Raw genomic sequence first — 22,887 nt, forward strand, 5'->3', positions numbered from 1 at the left:
GGTATAGCTGGCAGAAGAAATTAAGATATTCTTGGTCGTGGTAAGCAGCAAGATGTTGCTTTTATTGTGTGTGGGAGAATTTGTACACCGCTTTTATTACTACTAGTTACACAGTATATACATTTATTTACAAATTGGTAAAAAAAAAAAAAAAAGCAAATATGATCATTTAAATTTAAACATTTATAAACTGCTTCTAAGGATTAGAAGCCTGGGAGATAATGGATAAGATGGAACAACAGTGGGCCAAATTAAAAGGAGCTCTTACAAAGGCAGGAAATCTATATGTTAGAAAAGGAAACAAAAGGAAAAGGAAAAAGAAACTGTTCTGGTTCTCAAAGGAGGAGGCTGAAAAAATTCTGGCAAAAAGAACGACATTCAAGAAGTACAATGGATCCCAAAAAGAAGAACATAAGGCAGAATAACTGATGAAGCCGAGGGAGATGAAGAAAGACATAAGGAAAGCAAAAGGTCAAGTGGAAGAAAGGATTGCCAAAGAGGTAAAGCTAGGTGAGAAAATGTTTATCAAATATATCAGACAAAGAAGGGAAGCCTGAAGCAGTATGGTGAAACTGAAAGGTGATGGGAAGCAAAGTGTGGAAAGACAAAGAAATGGCAGAAATATTAAACAAATGCTTCAGTTGGGTGTTCACTAAAGAAGACCCTGGAGGAAGACAGTTGCTGGTTGACATGAATGTAGATGGGAGAGGGGTGGACAAAACCGTTTACAGAAGAGAATATATGGGAAAAGTTAGGCAAACAAAGTGGACAAGGCCATGGGCTGGATGAGGTACATCCCAGGATACTGAGGGAGCTCAGAGATGTGCTGGCGGGTCTGCTGAAAGACCCGTTCAATAGATCCCTGGATTTGAGAGTGGTGCCATGTGACTGGAGAAGAGTGGGGATGGTTCCACTACACAAGAGTGGTAGCAGAGAGGAAGATGAAAATTACAGGCCGGTTAACCTCATCTTGGTGGTGGGAAAATTAATGGAGTCTCTGCTGAAGGAAAGGATAGTGAACTATTTATAATCCGGTGGGTTGCTGGACCAGAGGCAGCATGGATTCTCCTCGGGAAGGTCCTGTTAGATAAATCCGATTGATTTTTTTTTATTGGGTGACTAGGGAATTGGATTAAGGAAGAGGGATCAATGTGATTTACTTGGATTTCAGCAAAGCTTTTGATACTGCCCTGTATAGGAGGCTAGTGAATAAAATGAGGAGTTTGGGAGTAGAGTGGATTACAACTGGTTGACTGACAGGAAACAGCACATAATAGTAAATGGAACCTACTCTGAAAAGAAAACAGTGTTATGTGGAGTACCTCAGAGACTGGCATTAGGACCAGTTTTGTTCAATATCTTTGTGAGCGACATTGCAGAAGGAATAGAAGGGAAAGTTTGTCTATTTGCAGATGATACTAAGATCTGCAACATAGGCGCAGAGAGAATGAAAAGTAATTTAAGAAAGCTTAAAGAGTGGTCAAAGACTTGGCAGCTGGAATTCAATGCCAAGAAATGCAGAGTCATGAATCTAGGATGCAGTAATCCAAAAGAGATGTAAGTGATGGGGGGTGAAAATCTAATGTGCATGGATTGGGAGAGGGATTTAGAGGTGATAATGTTTGGGGATCTGAAGGCAGTGAAGCAATGTGACAAGGTGATAACTAAAGCCAGAAGGATGCTGGGCTGCAGAGAAAGAGTAATAACTAGTAAGAAAAAAAGAGGTGATAATGCTTTTCTACAGATCCTTGGTAAGGCCTCACCTGGAGTACTGTGTTCAGTTGTAGAGATCATATCTCAAAAAGAATAGACACAGGATGAAGGCAATCTGGAGAAGGGCAACCAAAATGGTGTGGGGACTGTATCAGAAGACTTATGAGAAGAGGTTGAAGGATCTAAAATATGTATACCCTGGAGGACAAAAGGTGCAAGGAGATATGAAACCGACCTTCAGGTACATGAAAGGTTTTAATTATGCATGAATTTCAAACCTTTTCCATTGGAAAGCAGACAGTAGAACTAAAGGTCAAAAAATGAAACTCCAGGAGGAACAACTCAGAACCATCAGGAAATATTTCTTCACGGAGAGGGTGGTGATTACCTGGAATACCCTTCCGGAAGATGTGATGAGGACAAAAACAGTAAATACATTGAAAAAAGCATGGGATAAACACTGTAGATTTCCAAAAGCTAGAGCATGGAAATGAAGAAAAGGGTGCATGGAGGTAACCTGCAAGGAGCGGTAGTTACTATCTTTAACCAATTAGCTTTTGTGATTTTGACGCAATTGCAACATTGCTTACCACTTCAATGGTGGGGGTGAAAGTGGAATTGGATTCAGCCAACATTGGGGCTGAATCCGGGGTACTGATACACAGACATTAGGGATAATGCACAGGACTGCTTCTACAGCCAAGTCCAAAAGCAAAGCAGATTCAAGCAGCATTGTTTGAATTATGAAGGTTGCTCACCCCATAAAAATGTTGCTAGTAGTATTACTACCCTTAACATAAGGCTTGGGGGTAACCTGCACAGATCAACAGTTACTACCCTTAAGAGAAACATGGGATAACCTGCACGGAGCAGCAGTTACTACCATAAGAAACTTGCTGGGTAAACTGGATGAACCATTTGGTCTTTTTCTGCCATCATTATGGTATTACGTTATGTTACTAAGTAAAATTTCACCCAAAGTGGTGAACAATTATCATCAAATAAATAACATAAAATATATCATACAATTCTAAAAACAACTGTTATGACTCAAGGTGTGTGGACTCTTGGGGCCACTATTGGATTAGCACAGCCTAACCAAGCACATAACACTGCTCAAGCTCCAATAGGCAGCAGCTGACCAGTAGGAAGAAGCTGTCCAGAAGTATCAGCAGGCAAGAATAGGCAGGGGTCAGCAAAAGCTGGATTCAGGGCTGACGGCAGGCAGAGAGGTGATCAGGAACAAGGCAGGAACACCACAGGTAGATTAGACCCCTGAAGAAGCAACGAGGCAAGGCTGGAACACCACTGAAAAGTAGAACCAGCAACCACATTGGCACAGGACTAAAGATCAGGACCTACTGCTCAGGCACTCACCAAGGGAACTGAGCCTCCTTTTATTTCAAAGTAGCAGTGATGTCATCAGTCTGCATCATAGGAAGCCCTGGAGGCTGGACTGGGAAAGTGCTGCGTGGCCTTAGTCTAGGCGACAAGATGTAGCACCGAAGCAGGACACCAGGAACCACACTGGGAGAATGCTGCAAAGGACATGGCACCACACCAGACCCGGGGCCGAATGGTTCAGGACGCCAACTGGGGTGTAGCAGCCTAGGGTCAGCAGCATGTTACAAAAATAAAAAGCATTACAAAAATAAAGCAACAAAAAACAAATAAATAAATAAATAAACAACCAAAATCTATCCCAAAAATACATAAAAAATACTGCTAATTACAAACAATAACTTGGCTAACTTCTGAGATCAAAACCTGCATAAATTAACTGTAAACAATAGCAAGATTCCTCCAGACTAAATCAACTTAATGGAAATAGCTATTACATAAGAACATAACATTTGCTATAGTGCATCAGACCAAAGGACTATGAAATCCAGTATCCTGTTTCCATAAATGGCCAATCCAGGTCACAAGTACCTAACAGGATCCCAAAAGGTCGATAAGATTCCATGCTGCTTCTCCCAGTGATAAGCAGTGGATTTCCCAAGTCTACCTTGATAATGGTTTATGGACTTTTCTTCCAAGAACTTGTCCAAACTTGTTTTAAATCTAGCTACACTAACAGCTTTTACCACATCCTTGGCAACAGTGATCATAATATGATCCAATCTGACTTGATAACTGAAGGAAGGACACTAAGGAAATCTACTGCTATAGCATTTAACTTTCATAAGAAAGACTATGGGGTCAATGTAATAAAACCCGTGCCAAAAGTGGTGGCATTTTTTGCACCAACTTTTTTTTTTTAGTTTATTCATTTTTATTAGGTTTCATAGTATAACAATCCCATAAAGGTGACAAGATAGATAGATATAGTACCTCTGTCAATCAGTCGGTTCTAATGCCCCATTTTTTAATACAGTGCATGGTAAAAAAAAAAACAAAAAACAGTAGCTCTACTCGATGTAATAATATAATGGTATGCACGAGACCCATGTTAAAAATCTGTACTAGGTTAAAAAAAAAAAAGTTGCAGAATTCCTCATTGGCATGACCTTGACATGAAAACACATCCTTCCAGTTGGCAGAAGTTCATAGGATGGGAAGTTCTGAGAGGTCTGAAACCACATGAGATTAAACAAGAAGTGGCTCGCTGGGAAGAAGTGACAAGGAGTCCATAGGCTCAGAATTCCAAAGGGCATGCCATGGCTATTTCAATTAATTTTTATTGTCAAACTATTATATTCTGGATGGAAGCAACTTAAGATGCCATTGGCTGATTTGGAACAAACTGTAGCCATGCACACTAGCTTGATGCAAACGCTTGTCATATGGATCACTCTAGAGCTTAAGGAGTTCTTCAGTGCTGCATTTCATAAATCAGTAACATTTGTGTATCCTTTTCTCATGCAGAGCTATTCTTTATTTCTGCCCCAACCCAGGCACTAAACACCCATGTAAAAATACAGGCACTAAAATGTCTCCCTGCTATCGCAGCTCTCTGCATTGCCTGGTAATAGGTAATTGCTTTGTTGACATGGTATTTGCATGCATCCACGCTAAGCCCATCGCATGTTTTTATTACGATTTTTGCTTGGGCTTTTTTGGCACTAAAACCTATATTACATACATATAGGTTTAGATGCCGAAAAAGCCCAAGTAAAAATCAACTTAACACTCGGATGGCTTAGCGCAGCTTATTACATTGCCCTCTATGATAAAATGAGGAAAATGATTAGGAAAAAAAACTGAAAGGAGCAACTGAAAAAGTTAAGAGCTTATGTTAGGCATGGACGTTGTTTAAAAATATCAACTTGGAAGTCCAGATCAGAAGTATTCCATGCATTAAAAAATGTGGAAGGAAGGCCAAATGATTGCAGGTGTGGTTACAAGAAGAAGTGAGAGACTCTATTCTAGTCAAAAGAACATCTCTCAAAAAATGGAAAATGGGATCTAAATGAAGAAAACAGGAAACAGCATAAGAACTGACAAGTTAGATACAAAGTACTGATAAGGAAGGCAAAGATAGAATTTGAAAAGAAGCTTGCTGTGGAAGCAAAAACTCATAATAAAACCTTTTTCAGGTACATTTGAAGCAAAAAGTCTACGAGGGAGTCAGTTTTACCCTTAGATGACAGAGGAGTAAGAGAGACACTAAAGGAGGACAAGGCCATAGAAGAGAAATGAAATGAATTCTTTGTTTCAGTCTTAACTAAGGAAGATGTAAAGCAGATACCCAAAAAAGGTGCGATATTTAAAGATGATGCTTCAGAGGAAAATAAACAAATCTCAGCAAACCTGGAAGATGTAATAAGGCAAACTAGCTAATCACCTGGACCAGATGGTATACTTCCCAGTGGGCAGAAAGAACTAAAAAATGAAATAGCAGACCTACTATTAGTTATCTGTAAACCTTCATTCAAATCAGCTATGGTAGATTGGAGGGTGGCAAACATATCACCAGTTTTATTTTTAAAAGGGTTCTGGAGTGACCCAGGAAACTACAGACCAGTGAGCCTGAACATCAGTGATGAGGAAAACGATTTAAACTATTATAAAAAAAACAAAATTACTTAATATATATATGGTCATAATTTAATAAGATAAAGCTAACATGGAGTTAGCCATGGGAAGTCTTGCTTCACCAATCTGCTACTTTACTTGAAGGTCTGTATAAACAGATGGATAAAGGTGAGCCAGTTGATACAGTGTACCTGGATTTTCATAAAGCATTTTACAAAGTACCTCATGAAAGACTCTTGAGGAAATGAAAGTCATAGGATAGAAAGCAATGTGCTATTGTGGCCTGAGAATTGGTTAACAGATAGAAAATAGAGAATAGGGCTACATGATCAATTTTCTCAATGGAGAAAAGGTGAACCAGTGAAATGCCCCAGGGATATGAACTGGGACTACTGCTTTAGAGATGGGAACAATGAGTGAATTTGTTGATAATACAAAATTATTCAAAGTTGTTAAAACACAAGAAGATTGTAAGAAATTGCAAGAGGACCTTGCAAGACTGGGAGACGAGGCATCCAAATGGCAGATGACATTTAATGTAGACAAGTGCAAAGTGATGCATGTCTGAGAAAAGCATCCCAAATTAAAGCTACACATTGCAAGGTTCCACATTGGGAGTTGCCATCCAGGAAAAGGATCTAAGTATCAGCATGGATAATATATTTAAATCCTCTGCTCAGTGTGCAGCGGTGGCTAAGAAATCAAACAGAACACTAGGAATTATTAGGAAAGGTATAGAGGATAAGACAGAGAATATCATAATGCCTCTGTATTGCTCCTTGATGAGACTGTATCTTGAGTATTATGTGCAGTTCTCATCACCACATCTCAAAAAAGATAAAGCAGGATTAGAAAAAGGTACAAAAAGCAACCAAAATGATAAAGGAGATAGAGCAGTTCCCTTATGAGTAAATGCTAAAGAGGTTAGGGATCTTCAGTATAGAGAAGAGAAAGCTGAGGGGAGATATGATAGAAGTCTATAAAATAATGAGTGGCGTGAAACAGATAAACACAAATTGGTTGTTTACTCTTTCAAAAGTACAAAAGCTATGGGACATGCAATGAAGTTACTAGGTAATACATTTAAGATAAATTGGAAAAAATATTTTTTATTCAATGAATAATCAAACTCTGGAATTTCTTGCAGGAAAATGTGATAAGATATTAGTGTAGCTGGGTTTAAAAAAGGTCTGGGCAAGTCCTTGGAAGAAAAGTCCATAAACCATTATTAAGGTGGACTTGGGAAAATCCACTACTTATCCCTGGTATATGCAACATAGAACCTATTGATCTTTTGGGATCCTGCCAGGTACTTGTAACTTGGACTTGCCACTGTTGGAAACAGGAAACTGGGCATGATAGACCTTTAGTCTGATCCAGTATGGCAAATCTTATGTTTTCATATTCTTAATCTGAGGAATTTTTGATGGCTAGTATGAATGGGGATGTGTATATCAGCATTTTTCAGCACCAGTGCACACATCCAAAACTAACTGGAAGGAATTCATCTTGAACCAACAATCTGTTCAGCTTTTATAAATACAGAATAGACTTCAATCCCCTTGACTTCTTGGGAGATTAGGAAATACTAGGAATAAAATCCCTGGCTATAATTCTAAAACAGAACAAGTACAATCACCTTCTGCTGAAGGAGAGAGGCTACTTCCAACTGCAGCTGAGCAGACCAAGAAGGATCCTAATTGAAGACTGATCTCCTTGGGTCAGAGGACGGCAAGTGAGGTACAAGTGGTATCTGAACTCCATAATCTTCAGGACCCATCTATACCTGGTAACACAGATCCATTCCGGAAGGAAGGCATGGACCTTTCCCCCTCTGGGAGATGCAGGTCTAAAGGCCACCAAAAACTGTTCCAGTCTTTAACTGTGACTGCTGTTAGGCCTTCGGCTGACATTTCTCCCTCTTTGAATCTTTAATGAGCAGCTGTTGTGGCAGCATAGGAGAAGAATTACAACACTGAAAAGGACAGATTGAATGCCTCTATAAAATTGACTGCTAGTAGAGAGGTATTAGCATCCGGGAGGAGCAGGATAATCCCCTGTTGCCGCAAACAATGACTGCAGAGTGAATTGATGCTCCTTAGGGTCACCTAAACTTTGTCCCTAAATAAGTTTCCTCCTGTGCAAAGCACATCAACCAGATAGGTCATGCATATCTTCAAGGAAGCCACTTGGCCTCAACCACACAAGCTTCAGGGCACCAACAGACACAGATGAGGTCCTGGTTACAGTGTAAGTGGTCTCATAAGTGGAGCATACAAGATGTTTCATGCTTTCTTCTGCGTCTTCTACATGCGTGCCCCAGGTCCAAAGTTTAAAGGCTTCAGTTTTTGAGCATGCTCATGAAGACACTGCATCATGAAAACTTAATGTGCTGAAATCGGTCGGCCTCGATTTTAATTTCTTCGGCCCCCACCGGCTTGGTCTCTGGCGGGGGCTGGCTGCGCAGCGCCCATCTTCTTTTCTTCGGTCCCCGCCGGCTTTGATCTTCATTTCTTCGGCCCCCACCGCCTTGGTCTCCAGCAGGGACTGGCTGCGCGGCGCCCATCTTCTTTTCTTCGGTCCCCGCCAGCATCGATCTTTATTTCTTCGGCCCCCGCCGCCTTGGTCTCCGGTGGCGGCTGGCAGCCACACAGTCTTCGTTTCTTCGGCCGCAAGTAGCACGCGTGACACGACATACCAGTTGAGAATTGCTGGCGTAGGTGACAGGTCCTCCTGTAGCTACCACCTGTGTCGGTAATCAGCCCTGCTTCCAGGGGGGATACTATTGCTTTAATCTGGGCCTCTTCCCTACTTTTTTTTTTTTTTTTTGTATAAACAATTTTTATTGAACAAACAGAATAAACAACCACACCGCCAGGGGGGGGTTTACACTGCGCCTCCCCTGGCATCAATTCCATACAATATAATGAGATGTTCAAATAATAGCCACTTTTCTCCCCCCATTCCCCTACCCTCCACCCGCTGAATATGTAGGGTATGACCAAAATGAGTCCAGATAGGTCTATTACATCCCACTATCCCCTTGTCAGCTATAATGTTTCACCCTCCCATTACCACCCAGCCCTCCCTTCCCCCCACCCACTTTTTTTGCAGCCTCGCAGTCACCTCCTACCTTGATGGAGGTCAGGCAGGGCTGAGGAAGATACTGCAGGCTGCAAGAGACTATTAGCCATGCTGTCAAGACCATGTGACCAGCTAGACCGGCCCACCGGGGGAAGCCCGATCCCCCGATATGCCAATCCGCCCCTGGTGACGTTAATCACCGGCAAGTATATAACTCAGCACCAGTCTTCAATTCCTTGCCTTGCAACGAGGTTCACTCCCTGGAGTATCTAGTTGCTGTTCCTGATCCAGCTCCTGATTCCTTCTCGGCTTGTCTTCCTGGTTCTTGATTCTGGTTTGGCTTCTGGTGTTCCGTGTCTTCTGCCCATCCTGATCCTTGGTTAGTTCCTCGTCTCTGCTATTCTGCTGCCTGCCCCGACCTCTGGTCTGGTTCCTCATCTTGCTCCGTTGCTGTCCACCTCGACCTCTGGACTTCCTCTGCCTCTGCTTCTTCTCTGCATGCCTCAACTCGGTCTGTCCCTCAGACTATTCTTCACCAGCAGACCCCACCTAAGTCCTGCCGGCCCCTCAGTATCCAAGGGCTCAACCTGCGGAAAACGGGTGTTGGTCTAGGTGAAGTTCCTGCTGGTCTCCTGGCTCCGATCCACCTCCTGGCTACGACATCCGCTGAGGGCCTCCCCTCAGCATCCTCTCATCATCTTCTAGCACGCTCAAGGGTCCACAACCATAACATCTGCTTATCTAAACACTGTTTCCGGTAAGGAAACTCTTTTCTGTTGATAAGCAGGTAGAATTAGTTATTATATATGGGGAGTCCCAACACAAGGGTTGCAACAGAATGTTTACTGAGTAAGCTATCTTACATAGATACATAGAAATGATGGCAGAAAAAAACCAAACAGACCATCTAGTCTGACCAGCAAGCTCCCACACTTATTTTCCCACACTTATCTGTTTCACCAACCACCAAGTTCATGGCCCTTGTTAGTAATTGTTTGATTCGAATTTCCTGCCAGCCCCTGCTGTTGATGCAGAGAGTAATGTTGGAGTTGCATCAAAGGTGAATCGTAAGGCTTAATGGTTCCGGACTCCACGTTGGAGAGTGGACTACAGTGAGAATAGGTTACACAAAATTGCTTGTCCAAATTTACTGTCAGTCCCTGAGAGGTTGTTGAGACACTAATGAGTTTTCACAGAATCCATTACTTGCAAGCCTGCTAAGATATAGCAGTATTAAATACATTCAAACAACCAGTTAGACAAAGTGTGCAGTTCAAAAACTTAACAGTGCCATTCTTATTTTTTTAAAAGTATACTCTTTTTGTTGACGCAGCAGTTTCTGCCTGCTCCTTTAGACTTCTAGCTCCATTGGAACTGCTCTCTGTTGATCTATTGTACCATAAGCCTTCACTGACAATTATACAAACTTTATTAGCAGTAGTTTCATCTTTTGACTGAGATGAAAGTAAGGTTTGAGCTATGAATTGAGGACAGTCTCTCCTTGGCATTCTGGTGGAGACTGAGATCCTATACGATATGAAAGTGGTTAATACTTTTGCCAGCCAACCCCCATTAAGAATACGAAGCTGTCTGTACATTGGCCTAACCAAGAGTATAAAACTTTCAGTCAAAAGAATAAATAAATAATAGTTGTGCATGCTTCATGAAAAAAAAAAAAAAAAACAATGTTCAGTTAGCATGCACTTCAGCTTTAAGAGCCAAGGTCTGTTTAGTATTTCTGTCATTAAACTCTAGAGTGCTTGTTCATGTTTAAAAAAATATCAAAATAATTGTTCTTAATAAGAAAGAAAGAATGTTAGTGATTCTGTTTTGCTCCATACACATTCAGATAGTTGGGAGTCAGCATTCTGTCACTAACGATATTTCATAAGTTATTTAAGACCACAATGCAGCGAAACGGTGGTAAACACCACTACATAAAAATAAACTACCACCACCTGAGAAGCAAGCTTTAGAACTCTATTCCTCAAATCAATCAATCTGAGTGGCTACATTGGGCTCATATGCCTTTGAGACACATTGTCCAGCACAATATTTATTGCAGGATCAAGCCTGTTTCAATTTATTTTGTTTTAATAAGGTTTTTTTGTACTAAACTCTTAAGAATATATTCTGGAAACATTTACTGCAAAAGTTCATACTTATAAAGCTGCATTTTGATTCTGACCATCACATTAACATAATAACTTTTAATGAAATACAGAGAAAACCCTGATGTTTATTCATGCAAAAACAGTAATGGGGTTTAGTTCACTAAGCACATGCACTTTCACAATGACTGGTTTTCAAAATATCATCCTACACTAAAGGCAAACCTACTGGCAGACCTTTCGTGTTTGGCAGCAGATCAAATGCATTTAAATGTTCCTCTCTGCTTTCCATATTTTACCTTTTGATAAATTTAGACAACAATGGAGGTTTATTTGGTAAGGTGGTTTTGCTAAAAGTTAAAAAAAAATTTGGCCAAAACATTTCAATATTTGCTTGCCAAAATAAGATAAGACTTCAGTTTCCAACTCAAAATCCAAACTGCTTAATATTATTGTGGCCACTGGACAAAAGGCTTCATAACCTATTGCACTCATTTCCTCAACACTCGTAAAAATGTAAAAGCTCAGCTCGTACAAAGAGTATACTTTTCCTAAAAGAAAAATTCAAGTACATAGCCAACGTTTTAAAATAGAGGGGACAAGAACTTATTATATACACTATGACTCATTCTTCTTTAAGGTAAGATTTACAAGACAATTATTTTCAATGAAAACAGAGATAAAATTAGTAATGACACAAATATCCAAGTAAACAAGCAGAAATAGAAATTAACACAGCTCCCAGCGATACCTTCCATCTACAGCTTGACTAAGGAAACAAGTTGTTCAAAAAGAGAAGAAAAACTTGCTTCCCGCTGTATAGCAACGCAAGGACCAATGTAGAGTCAGCACTCTTCAAAGAATGGTAACTTACAAACACTGCACTCATTAAAAAGCAAAAAAGTCAAGCAGAACTAAACAATTACCAAGGAGGAATTCTGCCAGCAGAGAGTTTTCCTTTCTGCCCTTCGCATAGCAATCGATTTGCAACAGAGACTGGATTCTTGATGCCTAAAATAAAAAAAAAAAAAAGGATGGGATAGTGTGCCAAATTAAAAATTGATCTGCAGCTTTTCATTAATTCTAGTGAACTGAAAACTGTTGTATTCTGTTACTGATGCAAAAGTTATTTATTACAATTCTCATCTGATGCTCTAAAATTGCCATGAAAATTAATGGGAGGTGCCAATATGGGATCATGCATCTGCTGTTGAGAAAATAATGTTCAAGGTTTTAGGATGAGCATTGTGCCAAACCTTGTTATAGAAGGCCTATTTATTGCAGTTTGTTAAAAAAGCACGTCAATTTAGCTAGCTCAAAGTTTTGTTCGATTGCAAATATTATCTAACACAGCAATAAAATATATTAATACAAGTCAGAGTAAAGCACTTAAACTACTGTCTCTCAATCTGGGACCTGGTGCACAGTAACATAGTAAATGATACCAGAAAAAAACCAAGTGGTCCATCCAGTCTGTCTAGCACATTTTTTTTTCTTTTAGGGTATGTTTTTCCTTTTATTATGTATGTTCTTTTGTTAGTTGCTTAGTACTGTGAATAAATGGCATATAAATCTTGTAATAAATAAATAAAATAGTAACTACTGCTTCATCCATATTACTTTCATGCCTTCTGTTAAGGGAAATAACTGCCACTCTGTGCAGGTTTCCCAGGTTAACATACCAGGAACACTTCTTCAGCCCCTACAAGCTATCAGGAAGCTGTATGCTCCAGCAGCACTTTTCTGACAGGAAAGGGATTCTAGGGATGGATATTTGTTCGAAATAAAAAGTGTAACGCATGAGAAACGAACTGAAAATTAAAAAAAAAAAAAAATCCATCAATTTTTTTGTTTTCAGGAAATAGGGCACCCTATTAGCAAAACAGGATGCACTATTTCCTGAAAACAAAAAATAACCTCCCCAAAAACAAAACAAAAAAATAACAAAGACAAAAAAATTAGTGTGCACATCCCTAATATTCTCACCTTTTCAGAGTATACAGGGCTTCACTGACACTCTACACATCGAGGAAGTATTCCAGCTCAGACAAATTTGAATCAAATTGAAGTACTCCTTTATCATCAAATTTTGTAGGTCCTATGGAGTAAGGCATCACAAGAAACCTATTCATAGTAAATCAAATTGTGAAATGGATGTAAGAGCCTGGGAGGACAAATCTCAACTAAGCAGACTAGATGAGCCATTTTGGTCTTTTGCTGCCTTTGTTGACTATGTTACTCCTACTCTAATGGCAATAGCTCTAAAACTAACATTATAATTAAACCTTTAACTGTCACTAGCAAACTAGGTTTTGTCAAGGCAAACAGAACATGCCAGTAATACTTCTTACAATGGATACAAATGGAGCATACAGCTTCCTGAGAGCTTGTAGGCGCTGAAGAAGAGTGTTCCTGGTATGTTAACCTGGGAACCTGCACAGAGCGGCAGTTATTTCCCTTAACAGAAGGCATGAAAGTACAGCAGAAATACCTTCATTGTATATACACTTCCTGTGAGGAAAATCATCTGTTTGCTGCCAGAGATTGGTTTGGCTCAGCCACAACAGAATTTAAAATGGACCTAAAGGCATTTAAGGTCTTACCTGCTAATAAGCACTTGATCTCCCCATGTTGCTGCCTATAAATTTCTATATCTAGCAGAACTGCATAAAAAACTCAGAAAGATCAATTAGTGCTACTAAATTCAAACACTAACTTTTAAGTTTTGGAGGTCACACCCTATTCCTGACTTGCAGTGCCAGGTATGTTTATTCTCTGTTTTGTTCTATATTTTATGCAGTATTATTTATTGCTCTTCTTCTGTATATGCAGATGCACAGTGGTGTGTGTGGATAAGACACCATATAAGATAAAATAAGGCTTTTTTACCCACATACAAAAACTGAAATGGAAGATGCAGGAGATGCCAATATGAGATCTTGCATCTGCTGCTAAGAAGATAATATTCAAGGTCTTATGATCAGCATAGTTACTATTAGCATGACCCAAACCCTGCTGTTGACATCCTATTTATTGTAGTGCAAAACCAACAAGCTTTTAAACCAGGAGTTTAAAGCAGCACTACTAGAGTCTTCCAAATATCAACTTGTCTATTTCTTGGTTAAGCTGTTCCCTCTTTTCTAAGAACTCCTTTCATTTTTTACTATAATATTTTATTTCTTCTTTTTTTATTCAATTTTGGAATGAAAGACAGGCCTTTTATTTTGGCCATAGCAAAATTAAAGAAAAATATGCTTCCTTGCTCAGCTCAGCAACAGAAAATCCATGTGAGAGACCCAATGTCTATTCCCAAGCTTGGCATTGCTTCTCAGGTCTGCAAGGGCCTGATATTCTGCAGAGGCATTCCTTATAGCCCTACAGAGAAATGGGAGGAGGTGGGGATGTTGGTGAGTCCACAGTGCACAACAGGGACCTGACATGCCAGGTTTAGAGTGTTCTCAAATGAACATACCACTCAGTGCTCCAACGGCTCCAAAACTTAAAGATTTTCCATCCATTACACTAGCATCACATTCTATCTCCCCAAGAAGGTTAAGGTTGGACCCCATTCCAGCATTTGTAAAAGGTGAATCCTGAAAAAATAAATAGAAAGCACAGCAAGTAAAACATGCGTATTTCAACAGATGACTTTACAAGAAGTAATTTGAACTTAATTACACTAAAGACTGTATCCCAAAACAAGTGACTATGCTGTGTACATAGTTTACTATAGCTAGCTACCTGCTGAAGACAACAGTTATACTCAGAAAGGGTAATTAAAGGAGTAAAGTCGGTGGCAGCATTACTCTGTCCACATTCTCTACTAATCAAGATTGGCAAAAGAACCACAAAAAGTCATATCTTCTATTCCACAACCAGAGAGGCAAATTCCACTGCTAATAGTAAGGGAATTATAAAGCACTATATGTCAATGGCCAATTGTAAGTGTTCATTTAGGATATGACTTTTACAATGGACAGGCACACTAAGTTATTCACTAAAAACATCTAAACTTTATGGCAGATAAAGACCATTATGGCTTATCTGGACTGCCCATCCATTCCAACTCCTTAGCTTTATAATACCTACCATTCCCCCTCAGTGCTTGTCCCATGCTTTATAAAAATTCAGATATTGTCCTTGTCTCCAACACCTCTACAGGGAGGCTGTTCCATGTAATCACCACCCTCAGTGTAAAAAAATATTTCTTAAGATTACTCCTGAATCTACCCCCTTTCACTCTAAACCCATGATCCCCCATTCTAGAGCCTCCTTTGTTTTGAAAGAGGCCTACCTTCTCTGCATGGAAACCTTGAAGGTATTTAAATGTCTATATCATATCTCCCCCATCTCACCTTTCCTACAGAGTATACATATTTAGATCTTTAAGTCTATTCCAATATGCTTTAGAACAAAGACTACTGATTATTTTAGTATCCACCTCTGGATCAAATTCCAACTGGTTTACATACTTTTGAAGATGCAGTCTCCAGAACTATATACCATATTCCAAATGAGGTCTCACCAGGGACTTATACAGGGGTAATTATTGTCTCCTTTAATCCGCTGGCCATTCTTCTCCTTATGCACCCAAGTATCTTTCTAGCTTTTACAGTTGCCTTATCCACTTGTTTAACCACCTTAAAATCATCAGATACAATCACCCACAGATCCCACTCTTCCTTCATTCTTACAAGAATTTCACCCCCTATGCTGTCTCTCTCTCACAGGTTTCTGCAACCTAAATGCATAAATGCATTTTCTAACATTAAATCTTAGATGCCAGAGCCTAGATTTATCCTCGAGCTTCACTAGATCCCTCCCTCATCTTTTTCACACCTTCCTGTCTTCCCGCTTGCAGATTTTGGTATCATTGGCAAAAAGACAAACCTTTCCCGATAATCCTTCTGCAATGTTGCTCACAGAAATAAAAAGAACTGGTCCAAGGAACAATCCCTGCAGCACATAGCTAGTAACACCCTTCTCAGAGGGAACTCCATTTATCACCCTTTGTCGCCTCCCACTCAACTAGTAGGTGAATGTTCCAAACATAACTTCATGACTGTCACTCCCTTGGCCTGCTAGGCTGTTTGTTTTTTTGTATTGAAAATTTTTATTGAGGGTCAAACAATTGATACAATGATAAAGAATTGGTAATTCTCATTTTTTCAGATGTTGCTCATTTTACAAATATAAAAGTAGCCTTAATCCCCCACTTCCAAAATATAAGCTTGTGGTGAGTACAGTATCGGGAATCTCTGATGTAAACTTTGGGGGGGTAAGGTGCCACCTGACTAATAGCTTGTAGCAATTTTCCTGGAGGGCTGCTGAGATGGAGCATTGTCTGATTGATCTATGTACCTGATCCCATATTGCTTCATTAAGTTGATATCCCAAATCCAATTCCCAAGCCCTAGGGAAACGGCTGTTGTACCGAACAGTTGATTAGCATATAGATTTTTTATATCATAATGGTTTGGTGCTGGGTATTGTAGAAAATGGAATACTTGGTGGTAAGCTAAGAAGTTACCTCCAGATAGCTGGTACATGTCCTTTATCTCTACCTGAGACATCAACTTGTCTCCCCTTAGCAAATGCTCTATTCTAGTGATAACTCTTTTAAGGAATGGAACATAAAGGTATTAATTCGCCCTGCTGGAAATTGATGGTTATGGAATAAATGGAATAATCGGAAGTATTCCTGGTTAGCCATCAACTTTTCTCACCACCGTGTCCAGACCTTCAAAGTCGTATCCAGGGAGTAAGCTACCTCACCAGTGGTGCACCATGTGTTACGTGGTTGCCATGGTATCACATTGACAGGCATTCTACCTAATATGTTTTCTTCAAATTTAACCCATTGTTTAGGGGTGGTTTCCCTGTGCATGTCTGTTATAGTCTTTAGTTGGGCAGCAGCATGGTACCAATCTAAATTTGGCACTCCTAGTCCACCTCGGTGCCTGGGTTGATAAAGTAAAGGTCAGGACACCCTGGGAGGTCATCTACACCATACAAAACAAACTTTTCCTTTGCCATGCCTGTAGTATGACTGAGCTAAGAAAAACTGGCAGGGTGATAAATAGATAAAGATAACGTGGTAGAATGTTCATCTTTACCACTCCAATGCGCCCCAGCCATGAAATATTTTCTCTATCCCATTTCTGCAGGTCCTTCTCTATTGCTAGTTGCAGGGGGATATAGTTTAATTGATACAGATCTGTCACTTCTGGCCCCAATGTGTACTCCCAAATATTTTATGGATTTGCTTGCCCACTTAAATGGGTATTCAGCTTTAAGCTGGGTGACTTGGCTTTCTGTCATACTTATATTCAGGATTTCAGATTTATCAAAATGTATTTTAAAACCAGAAGCTCCACTAAAGGATTGCAGTTCTGAAGTAACACCCCTAAGGGAAGTAGTCGGCTCGGACAGGGTCAATAGAATATCATCTGCAAAAAGTGAAATTTTCATGTGACGATTCCCCTTATGTATTCCAGAGATACTAGAAGACTCTCTAATTCTTGTGGCTAATGGTTCCAAGAAAAGTGCAAATAATAGAGGCGATAGTGGACACCCTTGATGGGTTCCTCTTTGTACCTGAAAGGGATCTCCATATCCCCCATTAACCTTGACTCTGGCTTGTGGGTTCTGATATAGTTGTCTGATTCAATTTAAAAAGTACCCTCCAAATTGCATTTTCTCCATAACTGAGAATAAAAAAGTCCAGTGGACCATGTCAAAGCCTTTTCAGCATCAATGGCAAGTAATAACAATGGTATTTTCTCTTTTTTAGCCCACCAGAGGGTATCAATGACCTTGCGCACATTGTCTGCCGCCATTCGTTGCGGGACAAATCCCACTTGATCCTGATGCACTGAGATAGGACCTTGTTTAGCTACCCCACAAGTACTCTAGCTAGGATCTTCAGGACAACATTAATCAATGAAATAGGGCAGTAGGACTACCCTGGTTTTGCCAGGATGTTGATCCCAGCTACATTAGAATAAGCCGGTAATGATGCTCCTGCCCTTATGCTATTAAAAAATTCTATGAGAGGGCCTATTAATAATGAACCAAATTTCTTATAATAGCTTCCCGTGAAACCATCCAAACCTGGGGATTTTCCCATTTTAAGGGCTTTTATTGCTTCCTTTACTTCTACTGAGCTAATGGGATCATCTAGGTACTGGATTTGGGCTTCTGTCAGAGAGGGTAAGGATATGGTGTTGAGATATGCCATTTTATTATCTAGGTTAATTGTGTCATCTCTTTTATACAGTGCAGAATAAAATTGGGTAAAACACGCTCTTATAACTGAAGAGGAAGATTTCATATCACCTGCGGCATCTTAAATTTTGGCAATGTTATTTTGAATATTTAATGTTTTCAGTTTTCATGCTAGTATTCTACCTGCTTTATTACTGCCCTCGAAATATTTTTGTTTTGTACGCTCTAATGCGTGGGCTATCTTAGCAGCTTCCAGCAGATTTAACTCTTCATGGACTGCATTTAATTGACGCAGCACTATATTATTTTGAGTTGTCATATGGGAACGCGCCAATCTTGCTAATTCTTGTTGTAATTCATTTTGTCACCTTTCCCTCTTTTTCCACAAGTAAGAGGCTTGTGCTATTATCTGCCCCCTCATTAACACTTTGGAGCATTCCCATAGACTTCCCACTGTACTTGCCTTATTTACATTCAGGTGGAAGTATTCTTTAAGGATATCAGTTAAGCTGGTGTATATGCTGCCCTCCTATAATAGGCTGTCATTCAGGTGCTAGTATCTCAAACCTTCATCTAAATCCGTTAATTGTAGGGTGATCCATGTAGGGGTGTGGTCACGCCACAGCTGATGACATGCCTCTAGCTTATGCGCACCAGATCAGAAGCAACATCCATGAGGAATGATACTGCTGGTTCCAGGGCTTCCCCGGGAGTGTTGTTCCTGGTCTGTGATAAGCAGGCGCGTGTCACCACAGCACAGCAGGCCGCGATCTGTACAGACATAGCAAAGACGTCAAAAGACTGTTTGAGGATGGATTCCAGATGTCTGTCTTGAGTATCCTTGAGTGCTGCTCCTCGAGACCGTGCAGACCATGGCATCCACTTTCGGACATGCCAGGAGATCTTTGGCAGCTGGGTCAAGAGGGTACATGGCTGCCAGGGCACGCCCCCCTTTGAATGTAGTCTCCGGGCCTTCCCATTCCAGGTCAATTAGCTGCTGGATGGCTTGTAACAGTGGGAAATGACAGGAGGTCTGACGGAGTCCCTCTAGCAGGTTCCCCTGAGGCACTTGTGCCTGGGATAGCAAGCTCTTTCAAGCTGTGTGTGACCAGGTCTGGAAGCTCGTCCTTAGTGAAGAAGCGCCTCATGGTTCGGTGGGGTTCAGTCCCTGGAGGGAGTTCCCTTTCCTTCAGGGGTTCTGAATCCTCATCAGAGTTGTCCATGTCCCCGAAGGTGGAGTTTCTGGATGGTGGGATCACTTCTCTGGGTATAGAGGGTCCTGGGATGTTGAGGTCCTCTGTCGGAGGCTGTGACCGTATTATCGGCGGCCCCGGCTGCATGTGGACGAAGGTATGCAGGCCTTTGAAGAATTCCACCCAGGAGATAGATGCTGGGTCTAAATTAAGGGGCGCCGTGTCCCTGGGGAGCCCCGTTTGGGGGAGGCTCCCGCTGGGGGACGCTAGGTCCGGTGTACTGTTCGAGAAGCTGGTACCCGGTACCGGCTGGGGAGGACCATGGGCTGGATCCCCCAGGGCCTCCTCGCACTGTATACACAGGGCAGTGGCCTCCTCATGCTGTGCAGTAATGTGGCATGCTGGGCAAAGGCAAAGGCCCTGAGCCTTGAGCTTCTTCTCCGGTGGTGCCATGGCTTGTGCGCGTAAAATACAGTGCCCGGATGGCTTAGTTATGCGCACCGGTGTGAAGTTGTGCGCGTAGGTTTGGTACGCACTGTTGTGCGCTTATGTGCATGGTCGTTGTGCGCACGGGTTGGGGCGGCGGACAGGGCGGCGAACAGGTCAAGATGGTGACAGTGACCACATGGACAATATGGCGACCACCTCGGAGGGCCTCCACGTGGGAGGACCCTCGGATCTGACCAGGGTCTAGCCCTGCTGGGGCAGATCAACTGGTGGCACTGGCACCGGCTGGTGACCTGTGCAACTCTTCGAGCTTCGGAGACCGGAGACTTTTAAATAGATTTCTACCTTATTTTATTTATTTATTTAGTTAACATTTTTTATATACTGATAGCCGTTTGCACATCGTACCGGTTTACAAAGAACAAGCGGAGGGCCAGAGGAAATGGCGCAACCGTTACATGGAACGCATACGTGAACATTTGAAAGCGTTTAAAGAACATAGGAAACCATTTGATAACATGAAAAACGATTAACTTAGTCAAATAGAACAAAAGGTATAAGAATTATGTTTTACAAATATAAGAAGGTAGAGACTGTACAAATAGTAGTGCCTTGTCTCGGCGCTTCCCGGTCTCGTTCCGGGAGGTCTCCAGCTGCGGGGGGAGAGGGAAATACCTTCACCGCCGCGCTCGAAGTTGCACCCACTGCCTCTCAGCCTCACCCAAAGTCGGGGGCTAGGTCCACGCCGAAGATCGGCCGCCGGACTGAGGCTTACCTCCGAGGGATCGCGGAAATCACCTCGGAATTCTCAACTGGGGGAGGGACCCAAGGGGTGTCACCACAGGAGAGCGGGGCTCGTCTGTAGAGGTAAGATTTCTTCTTGTTTTGGTAAATTACTCTAACGCTGAGCGAGCATGCAGAGAGTCCCGAACTGCTATGGAGACGAAAAAACTGAAGAGCTGCACTTCCTGCAGGGGTGTATGTACTAGGACTGACGTCAGATTGAAATCTGATCAGTCTCCAACTGCTATCAGGAGTACACTATACCCATTGGTCCTGAGTCCATTTGCTACACACTAGGAAAATAAGCCTTGTAAGATTGTGACATGGGAAAGGAGGAATCACAAGGTGTTCAGTGTTCCTTCCTGACCCTGTATTCTCCTTCCCAGATACTTATTTACCATAATAAACATTTTACTATATTTCTAAATTTTCTCCGAGTGTCATGTCTGGCATAGAGGGGCAAGAAAAGAAAATTGGTTCTTACCTGCTAATTTTCGTTCCTATAGTACCAAGGATCAGTCCAGAGAAGTGGGTTGTGTATCCCTACCAGCAGGTGGAGTCAGAGAACAATTAGAACTTTGGGCACTACTACATAACGAGAGTGAGTGCCCCCTGCAGTCCCTCAGTATTGACCTGTACCCAAGCCAAACAACCAATACTAATGGGCGATCAAAAACCACTGTCCCCCACTTCGCCCCAAGGAAACAACATGAGTAAATAAACAGTTAGAAAAAAACTGCTCCAACAATCGTAATCTGGAAAAAAGGAGCTCTATGAAAAACTAGGCAAATTGTAGCCAACACAGTCTTTCGGTAACTGAAGTAAGGGGTGGGCCTCTGGACTGATCCTTGGTACTATAGGAACGAAAATTAGCAGGTAAGAACCAATTTTCTTTTCCCCATGGGTACAAGGATCAGTCCAGAGAAGTGGGACCCGAAAGACCTGCGCGTAGAACACGTGCACCGAATGACGCTTCATCAGAGGCCTTAACGTCCAAGCGATAATGCTTAGTAAATGTGTGCAAAGAGGACCACACTGCCGCCCGGCAGATCTCCTGAGGTGATAGCAACTGACACTCCGCCCAGGAAGTAGCCTGAGACCTGATGGAATGAGCTCTGAGACCCAAAGGCACTTGGCGGCCGTGGACCAAGTATGCTGCAGTAATAGTCTCTTTAATCCATCGAGAAATGGTCGCTTTAGAAGCCTTGTCCCCTTTCTTTGCACCCCCGAAAAGAATGAACAAATGATCGGAGCGTCTGAAGTCATTGGTAACCTTTAGATAACGCAATAAGACCAGACGCACATCCAAAAGAAGAAGATCCTTGTCCGGAGGCGACCCCCTGGAACCCTGCGGGAACCCTGGAAGCTCCACTGTCTGATTAACATGAAAGGCCAAAACCACCTTAGGAACAAAGGAAGGAACCGTGCATAACACCACCCTATCGTCGTGAATCCGCAAAAAAGGGTCACGGCACGACAGGACCTGCAATTCAGAAATCCGACGCGCCGAGCAAATGGCCACCAAGAACACCGTCTTCAAGGTTAGATCTTTCAGGGAAGCGGTGCGTAGAGGTTCGAAAGGAGCGCCACAGAGCACACGCAATACAAGATATAAACTCCAATCTGGACACACCGCACGGACGGGAGGTCGTAAATGTTTGACCCCCTTGAGAAATCGAACAATGTCAGGGTGTGCTGCAAGCGAACCACCGGCAAACTTTCCCCGCAAGGATCCCAAGGCCGCTACCTGGACCCGAAGAGAAATGAATATCAAACCCTTCTTGAGCCCCTGCTGCAGAAAATCCAGTACCAGAGAGACCTCGACCGTTAAAGGATTGCAAGAGTGCTGATGACATAAGAACATAAGAACATAAGAAATTGCCATGCTGGGTCAGACCAAGGGTCCATCAAGCCCAGCATCCTGTTTCCAACAGAGGCCAAACCAGGCCTCAAGAACCTGGCAATTATCCAAACACTAAGAAGATCCCATGCTACTGATGCAATTAATAGCAGTGGCTATTCCCTAAGTAAACTTGATTAATAGCCGTTAATGGACTTCTCCTCCAAGAACTTATCCAAATCTTTTTTGAACCCATCTACACTAACTGCACTAACCACATCCTCTGGCAACAAATTCCACCAGGTCTCAAAGAGCCTCCATACGCTCACATAGGCCAGGGAAGTGGATGGACGTCTTGCCTGCAATAGAGTGGAAATAACGTGTTCAGAATAACCACTCAATCGTAAACGTCGCCTCTCGAAAGCCAAGCCACGAGAGAGAAGCGATCCTCCTGATCCAAAAAGATGGGACCTTGACGAAGTAGATGCGGTAGATGAGCCAGCTGCAAAGG

At 41.8% G+C, this 22,887-nt stretch overlaps 1 protein-coding gene across 1 annotated transcript in view; it reads right to left on the minus strand.

Annotated features, from left to right (window-relative positions):
• The window catches only part of TASP1 (taspase 1), a 352,009-nt gene that overhangs the window by 249,165 nt on the left and 79,957 nt on the right, over nt 1–22,887 (minus strand). Inside the window, exons 5-6 of the mRNA XM_029593555.1 lie at nt 14,359–14,479; nt 11,813–11,897 (exon numbers count right to left, since the gene is read on the minus strand). Coding sequence (XP_029449415.1) covers nt 11,813–11,897; nt 14,359–14,479 — 206 coding nt within the window. The remainder of the gene's footprint in view (nt 1–11,812; nt 11,898–14,358; nt 14,480–22,887) is intronic.

This window comes from Rhinatrema bivittatum, chromosome 3 (genome assembly GCF_901001135.1).
Source record: "Rhinatrema bivittatum chromosome 3, aRhiBiv1.1, whole genome shotgun sequence".
NCBI lineage: Eukaryota > Metazoa > Chordata > Amphibia > Gymnophiona > Rhinatrematidae > Rhinatrema > Rhinatrema bivittatum.